Source organism: Penicillium angulare (assembly GCF_028827245.1).
Source record: "Penicillium angulare strain IBT 27051 chromosome Unknown utg000004l_segment0_segment0, whole genome shotgun sequence".
Lineage (NCBI taxonomy): Eukaryota > Fungi > Ascomycota > Eurotiomycetes > Eurotiales > Aspergillaceae > Penicillium > Penicillium angulare.
This window is the reverse complement of record NW_026623163.1, coordinates 5,097,264-5,111,416: the sequence shown is the minus strand read 5'-3', so window position 1 is coordinate 5,111,416 and position 14,153 is coordinate 5,097,264. Positions and strand designations below refer to the sequence as shown.

Here is a 14,153-nt window from a genome sequence, read left to right as displayed (position 1 = left end):
TTTTGTCCCAACGCGAAATCCTGCAACTTGATGCTTGAGAGCTGCTTACGGCATATCAAGACTTCAACAGGCTCAACTACGTCGCATTATCAGTATCAGTCACTATAGACTTCAGAGGTGTCCACATGAAAGTCCAGCTAGTGTCAAACCAAGGTTATGATACAGTATGCTGGTCGTGGTAGGTGGCGAAGTTCTCCTTGACCGCGGTCGGAGTCTTCGACACCGAGATGCCAAGGCCAGGATGAATGATGATGATGATGGACCACATCAGGGCTATCTATGAGATCATGTGATCTAGGTTAGTCATCCCGACAGGCGAGGGTGGATTGAGATTCAATTCAGAATAGGGCAATGAATAGCCTAGTGACTCTGTGGTTGTGAAATCCTGAGATGAGTAGCGCTGTTTTATTATCGTTTCAATTTCACCCTTAAGGGCCTTCTTCGTAAATTCCATATACTGATTATATGTTATCCTGTACTTCAAATAATTTATCTACTTTGAACATGCGGACTCACGTGCCAAGGCCCTTATGTAAGCAGGATGCCGCTAACCCTGATTGGGTTTGGTTAGCGACCGCACCCTAAAGCCCACACAGTCCTGTCTCCGACGATTTCTCATCCTCCCAACGACAAGCCTATCTTCAATTCGAGGTACGCCCTTTCCCTTTCGACCGTCCCCGACTTCCTCTGTCCTCCTCAGTTATACTAACGACAGGTTTTTCTCTTCCCACAGACAGTCGCCATGGGTCGTGTGATCCGCAACCAGAGGAAGGGCCGTGGCTCCATTTTCAGTGAGTGCGACCGCATCCAAAAATCCCACAAACACTGCCCCGAATGAAATTTGGATCAATGCTGCAATCCGAGCAGGAGATGGAAACAGATAATGAACACTGGGACAACACTCAACGCTCGCGCAAGAAATTGGATTGCTGATATCGATTTTTTTTTCTTACTTTAGCGGCCAACACCCGTCTCAACAAGACCCCCGCTCAGTTCCGTACCCTCGACTACGCTGAGCGCCACGGTTACACCCGTGGTGTGGTCAAGGAGATCATTCACGATGCCGGTCGTGGTGCTCCCCTCGCCAAGGTCCAGTTCCGCCACCCCTACAAGTTCAAGATGATCACCGAGACCTTCATCGCCAACGAGGGCATGTACACTGGCCAGTTCATCTACGCTGGTAAGAACGCTCAGCTCACCGTCGGCAACGTTCTTCCCCTCGCCTCTATGCCCGAGGGTACCGTCATCACCAACGTCGAGGAGAAGTCTGGTGACCGTGGTGCTCTTGGCCGTACCTCCGGTAACTACGTTACCGTCATTGGCCACAACCCCGATGAGGGCAAGACCCGTGTCAAGCTCCCCTCCGGTGCTAAGAAGGTCATCAAGAACACTGCCCGTGGTATGGTTGGTATCGTCGCCGGTGGTGGCCGTACCGACAAGCCTTTGCTCAAGGCTTCTCGCGCCAAGCACAAGTTCGCCGTCAAGCGCAACTCTTGGCCCAAGACTCGTGGTGTTGCCATGAACCCCGTGGATCACGTAAGTTACAACTGGATGCAGTTTGGTACACTTGGAATTATCTCTAATCAATCTTTTCTCTACAGCCTCACGGTGGTGGTAACCACCAGCATATCGGTAAGGCCTCTACCATCTCTCGCTACGCCGTCCCGGGTCAAAAGGCCGGTCTCATTGCTGCCCGCCGTACTGGTCTGCTCCGTGGTACCCAGAAGACCAAGGATTAAGGGTAGTGATGTTTTGTGGAGTTATTTTTGTGACGGGTTGAAAATGGACTTCTGCTACGAGACATATGTATCTAGGCGACTGCGGATACGCGTCCCATGCGCCCTTAGCGAATCAAGGTTGTGATCGCCATCCTTTTTTTTATCATAACAACAAAAAGGGTGATGGAATGGGGTCCGGGGTTGGCCTCATGTCAAGGGCAGGACGGAAAATCAAAAATGGTCCGATAGGGCTCAATGATACACCTTCGAAACTTCAAAACGTCCTGATGCCCGACCCTCTAGATCAATGCTGTAGGCCAAGTAAGGTTTATGCTCTTTACGTAGATCTGTGGAAACCTTGGCAGTAAACTTTTTAGACTGTTTCCTTATTTAAAGCTGCCCACGGTGCGGTCTCCAATTCCCGCCTCTCGCCTCTTGCCTGTACGGCATGTGTAGCACTATTTATCTTCCAAGCCAAGTGCCAGTGTCAGCTACAGACTCGTTTGTTCTTTAGCCACAGGCAAAGGCTTCCTACCTATTTAGATGCCTTGCAGCTATTCAAAATGATATACTATTGCTAGATGTGTATGGATGTACCCGGCAATAGTTTGAGGGACTGCGCCTTCTGGTGATTTACTAACCAACTGCCGACCTATAAGCTATCCTATGCCGACTTGCAAATATGTAGCTTGGTTAAGCATCTCAGAAAAATCACACTACATCGACGGTGGTCAGTAGAAGGATGATGCTCCGCAGGGGTGGTTTATTATTCCATACTTCATTGATCGGGTAGTGTCCCAGTAGGCATTTTTTTGCAAGACCTCTTTGAATTACCCTTCTCTGAACTGTTCATCTGCTGTTACTTTGTCTAACGCCATTATTTTATTAATATGGCATTCTATACAGATCGCAGGTAGCCGCAGCCGAGGCCGCAACCGCTCAACAGATTCAACTTTGGAAGTATTCAATGAAAACGACAATATTAGAAGTGGCGATAGTCGTGCAAAGTCCTGGAGTGATGCAAATTTTTAGATTGGTATCGGATCTGGGTTTTGAAATGTATAGGTACTATTAGGTGCAGCAACAATTCAAGACTGATCCCCAATCGCCCTCGGCTATGTACATACTAGTAACCTCAGAAATATATTGAGTCATTTCGCTGTCAAATGGATGTAAAAGATATACATGCAGTGAATTCACCACTACCGTAATTTTAATCCCAAAGAAATGCAATATCAATATCATAATCACAGAGTACCAAACAGTGTTCTACTAGTAGAGAAATATCATGATCTGGTGCCAGCCTTGGTAGATTTTCAGCATTCAAATGATTGATCTTAAACTGGCCAATCAGCGGCTAGGAAGGGAAGGACGAACATTGAAGTAGCCAAGGTTCTTCAAGTCCCCAATCTTCCTTCGAAAATTAATTACTTTTCCTACAACTCAGTTTCCAAACCCGAAAAATGCATTAAACAATCGTACAGACAATATTAAAAATGGCGGCCTCACACACTGCCCCACGGAAAATACCCCGCCTGAATCGAATCGCGGATGCCCTCAGCTCCGCCGAGCGGTGGCAAGCAATCACAAAACGCGACACAACAGTTAACAGCTTTGTCTACGCCGTCCTTACAACAAAGATCTATTGTCGCCCTTCCTGCGGTGCCCGGCTGGCCCGGCGCGCGAACGTCGAATTCTACGATACCCCCTCCCAAGCCGAGAAAGCAGGATTCCGGCCCTGTAAGCGCTGTCGACCACACACGGGCGGTACAGCAGCACAAAGCAACCCACAAGCTGTGATGGTTGAGCAGGCATGCAAGATTATTCGAGAACAAGTCGCTGCAGGGCTGAAGCCCCGACTACACGACCTGGCAGTTCATGCAGGGCTGACGCCAAGCCATTTCCACCGGGTGTTTAAGAAGTTGCTCGGCGTTACGCCGGGGCAGTATGTGGATAGTATGGTTCAGAATGGTGTTTGTTTATCACCTGAGACTTTGTCTGAGGGGACTTTGTCTGAAGTTGAAACATCTATGACCCCTTTGACGGCGATGCCTTCGCCGCTTGGGTTTGTTGGGGACGGAATGGATCTGAATTTAGATATTGGGCGAGGTTGCGCGCTTCCTGACGGAACCCCGGCGGCTCGGTTGGGAGAGATTCCTCCTGGCTTTGCTGACGGTTGGAATGAGTTTGATGTTTTGTTGGCGGCGGAGGAAAAAGGGGGTTCATTGGGCTCGGTCTACATTGATCCCCGAATTCTTTCTGCGCCTTAATAGCATTGGTCGCGAACTGGTTCCTTGAGGCCTCGCGGTGTGTGGGTCTCAGGTCTTTGTCCGTGTTTCTATTATACATATGATGTGTTGTACGATGACGATGAACAATGAGCAATGAATTTAATTTATGATATGATTTAGCTAATAATTAAGGAATTGGGGGGTGTACGCTACCCCGTGTCTTTATCAGCGCTATGATCAACATATCGCTCACCCGCCGTCAGTGGAGACCAGGTAGCAGATCAAAACTTTGAAAGCAATATATACATTAAGTAACTTTAGTCATTATTCCACACAGATGTACAGAGTACATCGGAGTAGAGTGGAGTGAATGCACCGAGGACGTCCCTGCATTCAATGCCCCGAAGGATGGAGGCAACGGAGTGAATAAATGAAGTCGCATTCCAACATCAACGGTGATTCGACGTGGCTATCTTCATCGCCACCACCAGTAAGCTTGGCATCAAAATCGGCAAGGATGAACTGAAACATGGACGAAACCCCGTGGAAGACTAGACCGACTCAAACGGTGCACCGTGCACCCGCATTGTACGTACGCCAAAAGCCAAGAAGCCAAAAAGCCAAGTGATTGACATGAGTCGCGATCGGCAGGCGACACGCATCCGTTGGACTATCAACTATCACGACAGGCGCCGGGGGTTGATTCGATTGGCGCCTGGATTGCAAAGTGACCTATCCACCGAAGACCCTGTTTCCTGCACAGTGGCGAGTCAATTCTGTTGCTCAAAAAGATAATTATAGTACAGCTCAGACACCCGGGATGGAGTTCCTGGTCTTCCAATTGGAATTGTGGGTTCCCCACCGATGGTCCACTAACGCGTGTCACCTTTAGCCGCCATCGAGAGGTCGAGCCTTTTTTGAAACACTTTCAATTTCCCAGTGGGTCGCCATTGGGTAGAGTGAAAAAAGGGGTGGAGAGCATTGATGAGGTTAACCAGATTGTAAAGTGTTGATTTTCGGTATTTAGAACATTGGGATGCTGGGATTCTAAGTTTGAGATTTGGAGAGAAAAGTGGGAATGGACAAGAAGCTTTCAATTGAGGCACATTGTATTGTGTACATTCCCCACCGATCGACATTGGAGAGAGACTGCATGCAGTGGAACGCATTGGGGGGGGGGGAAAGAAATTCCAGAAACAATATTCATTATTCATAATTGTTCTATTACGGGGTTCTTTCTTTGCCTTTTGTCCGTTAAAAATGATTAATTGATTTTAATCCAAATTTTTGAATTCTAGACTATAGTTGGCGCTTGCAGGCTAAATCTTATTGTATTATCTACAGCCTGCTCTCCCCTCTCCCCTTGAGAGTTGCCTTCCCTCCCCAACCTCCCTTTCCTCTCTCTCCCTCCCCTCCTACACTCCCAACCCCTCCCCCTTGACCTCACCCAAAAGTTACTACCATTCTTTGGTCTGAACAGCTTGTCCAGACCGATTTACAATCGTTTTTCTCAAAAAGACCATCGTCACCATTTGCATTCCACCCAATCGCTGGCAGCTTGTCCCGGTGGAATTTATCTCGAGATTAGTTCAGCTATTTATCACCCACCTCTCATCCTAGAAAATCGCCATCTTTCAGTATGCATGTGAACAAGAGAATCGGTCGATTTAAACAATGGGCAGGAGAAAGAATGGGTGGAGAGGCCAAGACCTGCCAAACAGATGATTTCAAGGCCATGGAAACCGAGATGAATGTACGACATGAAGGTAAAACAAACATAAATCTGACCCGTGTGATGGGTTCTCAACTCTGTTACTAACGTCTGGTGAATCCTCAGGCGTCGATCGCATTCATAAGTCCATGACTGGCTACGTCAAGGCCGTCTCAAAGCGCAGTGAGGGAGATGATAAGGAAAAGACTCTACCAGTGGCCCATCTGGGAACCAGCATGGTCAGCCATGGAGAGGATTTTGACGGAAACTCAGAATACGGGCAGTGCCTGATCAGTATGTCGACCCTGAGACACTCTACATCCTAGAATATATGGCTGACAGAGAAATTAGTGTTCGGCAGGACCGAGGAGCGAATTGCTCGCATCCAAGAGGGCTATATTACACAGGCGACTTCGAGCTGGCTTGAATCCCTAGAGAGATCTCTTACTCAAATGAAAGAGTACCAGCAAGCTCGCAAGAAGCTAGATAGCCGACGCTTGGGATACGATACGTCTCTTTCTAAGATGGAAAAAGCTAAGAAAGAGGATTTCCGTGTAGAGGAAGAGCTCCGCACGCAAAAATTCAAATACGAAGAAGCCAACGAGGACGTATTCCGCCGCATGCAGGACATTAAGGAGGGAGAAGCCGACAGCGTCATGGATCTGGGCCAATTTCTGGATGCTCAGCTGGAATACCATGACCGGTGCCGAGAGACTCTTCTCCAACTCAAGAATGAATGGCCTGGAGGGTAAGTTTCCCACAACCCTGTCACATTTTGGCGCCTCTCTAGTTACCAAATTCTAACATTGAACGATAGCACTGGTCGCGGCCCATCGCCTACACGCCGTCCTACACGACCCCATCCAAACACCGCGCATTCGTACCAGGAACGGTATGAACCTGTGCAGGAGGAAATGATCAGCGCCGTAGAGAGCCGAGCCACTATCAGGCCGACTAGAACCATTTCATCGAATGTCGCAGATACTTTCCCCAGAGATGTCCAAAGAGACCTCACCCCTGTGAGCCATGGTTATTCTCGACCAGTTCTGAGTAGAACTCCGACTTTCGAGGGACCGGCGCAACTTCGTCAGGAACAATCTCCGATTGCTTCTCAGTGGATCCAACGAACTGCCAGCGATACTCTTCCGGCCCGTCGTAACAGCATCCTGCTAAACACGCGAACCAACGCTGATCCTTACGCCGATTCCGAAGTAAGCTCCTATGGCTCCTATGGTCGCTCTAGTCCAGAGCGTTTGTACGGTGATCGATCATGCTCGCCAGCTACGTCCCATGGCAGTAGTGTGGCATCTCGACGACCTAGTAATACCGCCCTGAACGCGAGTGGACTGACGAAGAAAGCACCTCCACCTCCACCACCATCTCGTGCGAAGAAGCCCCCACCACCCCCTCCTCCAGTCAAGCGAAGCTTGACAACTCTCTCGACTGCGTAGGCATGAGATGTGGTGTATTGTATTTCTGAATTGGTGGGATTGAGGCGTTTCGGACCGCTATGGCAAGCGTCAGGTTGATTATTCTTATCTTTTTCTTCTTCTTCTAGCGCTGGATCTTTACGCGTTTGCTGCCTTGGCAGTATACCTTTTCATTCCTTTCACTGTTGATCTTACCAATCGTGGTATCGCGGTTTTCTTTCCTAACTTCGCTTGACTTTTTTTTATGGCTCTGACTTTGCGTCTTTTCAAACAAGGTGAATCGTGCATGCGTACGATCCAGTCCAAAGTATTTAGAGTGTGCGGTAATTCAAATTGCTCCATGCTTTGTCAGTGACAATTCTCCATCTCTGTGCGTAGACGATAGACCCTATGAAGTGCCGAGGTATGTAGAAGCTTCATGATCTGGAGTCGATAGAAGTTTGTCCATGTTTTGTCCATGGTCGGGAAAATTGATGCCTTGTTGCCTCAAGTGCTTGCCATTTGGAGATTGTGGTCACATCTGATTGGTTCTGAAGACTACTGTGGAGAGACCGAGCTTCCGCGTTCAGCACAGACCAGCCTGAGTCAGCTAACCACACGTGACAACCACTGAAATCTCCTCCTTCCTGTTGTTACCAACTCAGAGAGCACCCAGGTTTCCCCGAGTGAGAGAGCGTCGCGCAACTCGGTCCCCTCCATCTCCATTATCATCCACGGCCACGCGCCAACCTCCCCGCCTTTGATACATTCACCATTTTTTGAGGCTCTCACCCGAAACCCAACAGGTGATCCCCATTAATTCGCTTTATCCCCTTTTGTCCACAGGACCCCGGCCCCCTCCCCATAATCTCATCGATCGCATCCCCGACCACGCGCCTACCATCGCGCCTTCCTTCGCCAAGATCATTTTTTGGTCCCCTTTTGGCAACCCATAACTCCCAAACTTGCCCTGCCTATTGCTTTGCCACCCTTCCCATAGTTAGGCTTCCACCCCCTAGTTTCCGGTCGCGACCTACCATATCAGAGGTACCAAGTGGAGCCCGCGACTTTAACTAGCTTCGCGTCTTCATCTCCATCGATCTGGTCCTATTCCCCAACGCATTGTCGCAACTTATGAATTAAAAAAGACACGCACATAATGGCTTCCACACAGTCGGCGCCAAATCTGGCGCCACCCAATGGCGCCAACCCAGGTCAGGGTCAGGGTGTGAATCCTCTGCAGAACTTGACAGGCGACCAAGTGAAGGATATCCTTCAAGTATGTACCACTAGGCATTCCCCATTGATATTGACCCTCTCCATTCATTCACTATGTTCCATCGATTCATTCACTGTCGCCTATCCCTCCGACCCACCCTAATATTTTATATAGAAACTTCGACAGATGAAGGCATCAATGGATGCCAAGGGCATTCGTGTCGAGGATTTGCCCTCCGACAAGAAAGAACGATATAAATACTTCCTTTCGGTCTATGTGCAAGTTATGGCTTATCAGCAGAAAAAAAACGCTGCTGCCAATGGCGCCCAAGGTCAATATTAGTCTCATTCCTACGATTCTCTATTTTCTTATACTGACAGTTAATGAAAGGCCAAAATGCATCTGCCCCGTCTGCTTCTGGTGCGAACCAAGGACAACCCCAGAATATCGGTCAAAAGGCCCCAACTGTTAGTGGTGGACCATGGTCTAAGCCTCAATATGATCTGTTTAGACACCAACAGATGTTGTACGAGAAAGCAAAGAACAACCAACCGCTCACGGCAGCCGATTTTCAAAGCCAGCAGGAGTACGCTTCAGTAATTGCACCATCTCGGGTGAAGGCCGTGAAGGAGGCGGAGAAGGTTGTCGAGAATGCGGAGAAGGGGTCAGTTGAACCTGCTACAAGCAACGATGATGCTGTCCCGAAGCAAGACTGGTATAAAAACCTTGAGCTTCCATCCGTCTTGAGTGGCCAGATCAACTATCAAAAATACCGCATCCGCAAAAATCGTCCTTCTGTCCCTGGTTCTTGGCCCTATGGTCTGGACTCGCAGGAGATCCGTGCCCGCCGCCAGGAGGTTGTCATACATGCAATGGCTCGTCGCCGAGATGAACTTGCTCAGCAATCTGCCTCAATCGGCGTGTGGGATACAGGGAAGTCCGACGCACCGACTCGCGACGATTCCTTGAAGATCCAAGTGTACAATGAGCTCGCAGCTCTAGACAAATATTCTAAACAGCAACAGCTTCGTGATGCCATCTCTCGTGAGATGTTTCACTACAGCCAAGGAATGACTGCAAATCGTTCAATTCATCGGCGTCTGAAGAAGCCCACTTTGCGTGAAGCTCGTGTTACTGAGTCTCTTGAGAAGCAGCAACGTGAAGCTCGCGACACGCGCGAGAAGAAGAAGCAGTATGATCAACTCCAGGCCATTCTCCAGCACGGCCAAGAGCTCGTGAACGCTTCGAACCAGAATCGCGCCCGCTCTCAGAAATTGGGTCGCATGATGGTTTCTCATCACCAGTACATGGAGAAGGAAGAGCAACGACGCGTGGAGCGTACTGCTAAGCAGCGTCTCCAGGCTCTGAAAGCCAACGATGAGGAGACCTACATGAAGCTGCTTGGCCAGGCCAAGGATTCTCGTATTTCACACTTGCTCAACCAGACTGACAAGTTCTTGAAGGAGCTTGCAGCTTCAGTTAGGAGGCAACAGCGTAACCAAGCTGAGCGTTATGGCGAAGATGATGAAGAGGAGGAAGAGGAAGAGGAGGAGCTTGCTGACAGTGACATTGATGAAGCTACGCAAGATCCCAACAAAAAGAAGATCGATTACTACGCCGTGGCTCATCGTATTAGGGAACAGGTTACAGAGCAGCCTAGTATGCTTGTTGGCGGTTCGCTTAAAGAATACCAGCTGAAGGGTCTGCAATGGATGATTTCGTTGTACAACAACAACCTGAACGGTATCTTGGCAGATGAGATGGGTCTTGGAAAAACAATTCAAACCATCAGTTTGATCACTCACATCATTGAGAAGAAGAGGAACAACGGTCCTTTCCTGGTCATCGTGCCCCTCAGTACATTGACTAATTGGAATATCGAGTTCGACAAATGGGCACCTTCTGTCACCAAGGTTGTTTACAAGGGTCCTCCCAACGCCCGAAAGCAGCAGCAACAGCAGATCCGCTGGGGCAATTTCCAGGTTCTTCTCACGACTTATGAATATATTATTAAGGATCGACCTATTTTGAGCAAAATCAAGTGGACCCACATGATTGTCGATGAGGGTCATCGTATGAAGAACGCCAACTCGAAGTTGAGCAGCACTCTGTCTTCCTATTATAACAGCCGATATCGTCTGATTTTGACTGGTACCCCGTTGCAGAACAACCTTCCCGAACTTTGGGCCCTACTGAATTTCGTTCTGCCCAACATTTTCAAATCTGTGAAGTCGTTCGATGAATGGTTCAATACCCCGTTTGCCAATACTGGTGGCCAAGACCGCATGGACCTGAGTGAAGAAGAGCAGTTGCTAGTCATTCGTCGTCTGCACAAGGTGCTTCGCCCGTTCTTGCTTCGTCGTCTCAAGAAGGACGTGGAGAAGGATCTACCCGACAAGCAGGAACGTGTCGTCAAATGTCGTTTCTCCGCCTTGCAGGCCAAGCTTTACAAGCAACTTGTCACACACAACAAGATTGCTGTCGGCGATGGCAAGGGTGGTAAGACTGGAATGCGTGGATTGAGCAACATGCTTATGCAGCTGCGTAAACTTTGCAACCATCCCTTTGTCTTTGAGCCCGTTGAGGATCAAATGAACCCTACTCGCATGACCAATGATCTTCTTTGGCGAACCGCAGGTAAATTCGAACTGCTCGACCGTATTTTGCCCAAGTTCCGTGCCACTGGTCACCGTGTCTTGATGTTCTTCCAAATGACTCAAATTATGAACATTATGGAGGATTTCCTTCGTATGCGTGGCCTCAAGTACCTTCGTCTGGATGGTTCTACCAAGTCTGACGACCGATCGGATCTGTTGAAGGTCTTTAATGACCCCAACTCAGAGTATTTCTGCTTCTTGCTTTCTACTCGTGCTGGTGGTTTGGGTCTCAACTTGCAGACCGCTGATACTGTCATCATCTATGATTCAGATTGGAATCCTCACCAAGATTTGCAGGCACAAGATCGTGCGCATCGTATTGGTCAGAAGAACGAGGTCCGAATTTTGCGACTCATTAGTTCCAACTCCGTCGAAGAGAAGATTCTGGAGCGTGCACAGTTCAAGCTGGACATGGATGGCAAGGTTATCCAAGCAGGAAAGTTCGATAACAAGTCGACCAACGAAGAACGTGATGCTCTTCTCCGAACCCTCTTAGACACCGCAGAAGCTGCAGATCAAGTTGGAGAGCAGGAAGAAATGGACGATGATGAACTGAATGAAATCATGTCTCGTTCAGAAGAGGAGGTCAAAATCTTCCAAGAGATGGACAGGCAGCGAGCACTCACCGGTGCATACGGCCCTGGGAAACGTTACCCTCGCCTGATGTGCGAGGAAGAACTTCCAGATATCTACCTTCAAGAAGACAACCCCATTACTGAAGATGTGGAGGCTGAAGTTTATGGACGTGGTGCTCGTGAGCGCAAGGTGACTCGATATGATGATGGTCTATCGGAACAGCAATTCTTGGACGCTATGGAGGGTCTTGAAGAAGGCCGACTCACCCTGGACCAAGTCATTGAGAGGAACGAACGCCGTGCTGCTGAACGTGCTGCCCGGAAGGATAAGAAGCACAAGAGGGCGGCGGGCCTTCCAGACTCCTCACCGGAACCAGAGCCATCAATTATTGACGAAGAGTCCGAAACTCCTCAAAAGAAGCAAGGACGTCGCCGTGGCCCTCCACCTAAGCGAAAGGCGGAAGAGCCAATTGAAGAGAATCCTCAGCCCAAGCGCAAAAGAGGCCGCCAGCCCAAGATTCCCGAAACTCTGAGCGGTGCCGATCGCGCCACCCTAACTCGTATAGTCACCAGCACTATTCAGTCGCTGAAGGAGATGGAGCAAGAAATACCGACCGAAGGCTCGGATAGTGAAGAAGAGCCGCTTGTGCGTGCGATCATTGATCCGTTCATGAAGCCTCCGCCTCGCTCCCAGTATCCAGACTACTACATGATCATCAAGAATCCAATCGCAATGGAGCAGATCGAAAAGAAGTTGAAGCGCGATGACTACCAGAGCTTGAAAGAATTCCGGGACGACGTACATCTGCTTTGTCAGAACGCCAGAACGTATAACGAGGATGGCAGTATCTTGTTCCAGGATGCTAATGACATTGAGGTAAGAAATCCTATCTTAAAATTAAATTACTTTATTCTGTCCGTTATACTAACTATTTACCAAAGGCCAAATGCGTTATGGAGTTGAAGAAACAGTCCGAGGGACACCCCGAATTTTCCAACTTTGATGATCCTGGCTCCATCGCTGGCGACGGTGTGTCAACTGGAGGCGCCTCGGGCACTGACACCCCCTTGACTGCCGGCACTCCTGGAGCCCAACCGAAGCTCAAGCTTACATTCAACAACTCCAACTTTGATATTGGCAGTACCGCGAATGGAACCGAGCCTAGTCTGGATGAGGAGTAATGTCTCTGATGTCTTATCAAGAGAACAAGTCATCATATATATTATTCCTTCTCCCTTTTCGTTTCTCCCGTGTTCTTGCCATATGTACCACGAAAGCTTTATTCTATGTTTCTTTTTCATATTTTCTGATGCAGCCTCGGAAAGGCGTTTACCGTGTGTTGATTTGGGTAAACCTGGAATGGATTTGTGCTTTGCCTTGGATGAATGATTTATTTTATGAGATGTGGTTTTTCTCGCCATGTAAACGATCTTTAGATCAGATGGAACCCCTCTCTGTATGTTTTTAGTGTGTATTGTTATTCAAGCTACAAGGGCTATACAATTGATTGGTTAATATTGGCATCTTATTTCAAGGATGGATGGTTAGTTCCTTGGGTAGTAGAGCTTCTCAAACTAGAAGTCCAACTTTGATTTGCTCGAGTGGAGAAGATCGATGAGGCTGAATACCCGGGGCCTTAGCTCATTGCATTGTATCACTTTATAAACCATTCCTACTTGTATTATTTTCTAGAATTCCTCTGAACTCATGGAGATCTCTGTCCTTGGCGCCTTTGGATTCATGCGGCTGCCTCGTATAACCCCGCCACGTGATTACCATGAGCGTGGCGATGCTTAACCTTATCTTTCATTATCTTCTCAGCTGAAGTAAATCTTCTCCTTCAATGTCCAATTTAATCAGTCCAGACAGAAGACGGGGAGCCATATCATCCAGCCATGACTACTAATCGTCGCTGGCTGAAGCACACATCTGGAGAGGACAAAAGTTCACCTGAAGGGCCCGCCGCTTATACCCTTCAGACTGTGTTTCGCGTATCTCCACGGACACCACGACAATCCGAATTCCATTCTAGAAGAGCACATAAAAAATCCCGAAGTGGATGTCTAACATGTAAAAGAAGAAGAGTCAAGGTGCGTAATATGCCTTTTTCTAGGAAATTCACACGACTAAATTCTATAGTGTGACGAAGGGAAACCTATATGTCAAAGATGCAAGACACGAGGAATTGAGTGCGGCTATCCCTCTGAATCAGAGGCAACTCACCGCAGAGATGATGCTTCGTCTCCATCACCGAGTGTTTTGTTATCCTCTATGTGTCTTGACAGCATCACGAACAGCATTAAGGAGACGTTGAGTCTTGGCGTGGAATGTAATCCTTATGTTTTGTCCAGAAATGCCTCTCAGGGCCCGCTTAGCACAGTCGCATTCAAGTATTTTGTCGGATTTTCAACCGATACCATACCTACTCCTTGTATTCGCGACGTTATGAAGACGGACGTGATACGTGTTGCATTTGCTGTGAGTATCCCTATCGTAGATTCTGCAATGGGACCAGAGTATATTATCCTGTTTTAAAATGACACTGACTCTTGTTTATAGAACCCTTATCTGATGTATACGCTTTTGGGGGTCGGCATGCTGACTTTCAACCGCCACGCCCCTAACAAAGAGC

General features: G+C 48.4%; 4 protein-coding genes across 4 annotated transcripts; all 4 read left to right on the top strand.

Annotated features, from left to right (window-relative positions):
• Window positions 1–125: 125 nt before the first annotated feature.
• Window positions 126–1,739, top strand: N7478_005791 (60S ribosomal uL2 domain-containing protein; the record flags this gene model as incomplete). Its single annotated transcript, XM_056922005.1, has 5 exons — window positions 126–178; window positions 597–651; window positions 734–791; window positions 959–1,536; window positions 1,602–1,739. 5 exons carry the CDS (start codon window positions 126–128, stop codon window positions 1,737–1,739), a joined length of 882 nt encoding a protein of 293 aa, XP_056780042.1.
• A 1,475-nt stretch (window positions 1,740–3,214) lies between these two features.
• Window positions 3,215–3,988, top strand: mpt (putative DNA repair and transcription factor Ada; the record flags this gene model as incomplete). Its single annotated transcript, XM_056922004.1, has 1 exon — window positions 3,215–3,988. The coding sequence occupies one exon, from the start codon at window positions 3,215–3,217 to the stop codon at window positions 3,986–3,988; it is 774 nt and encodes a 257-aa protein (XP_056780041.1).
• A 1,600-nt stretch (window positions 3,989–5,588) lies between these two features.
• N7478_005789 (uncharacterized protein) lies at window positions 5,589–7,111 on the top strand (the record flags this gene model as incomplete). Its single annotated transcript, XM_056922003.1, has 4 exons — window positions 5,589–5,715; window positions 5,787–5,954; window positions 6,012–6,408; window positions 6,478–7,111. 4 exons carry the CDS (start codon window positions 5,589–5,591, stop codon window positions 7,109–7,111), a joined length of 1,326 nt encoding a protein of 441 aa, XP_056780040.1.
• Window positions 7,112–8,228: 1,117 nt separating this feature from the next.
• On the top strand, window positions 8,229–12,702 carry N7478_005788 (putative RSC complex subunit (Sth1); the record flags this gene model as incomplete). Its single annotated transcript, XM_056922002.1, has 4 exons — window positions 8,229–8,348; window positions 8,463–8,619; window positions 8,679–12,397; window positions 12,463–12,702. The coding sequence occupies 4 exons, from the start codon at window positions 8,229–8,231 to the stop codon at window positions 12,700–12,702; spliced, it is 4,236 nt and encodes a 1,411-aa protein (XP_056780039.1).
• Between the last annotated feature and the right edge of the window lie 1,451 nt (window positions 12,703–14,153).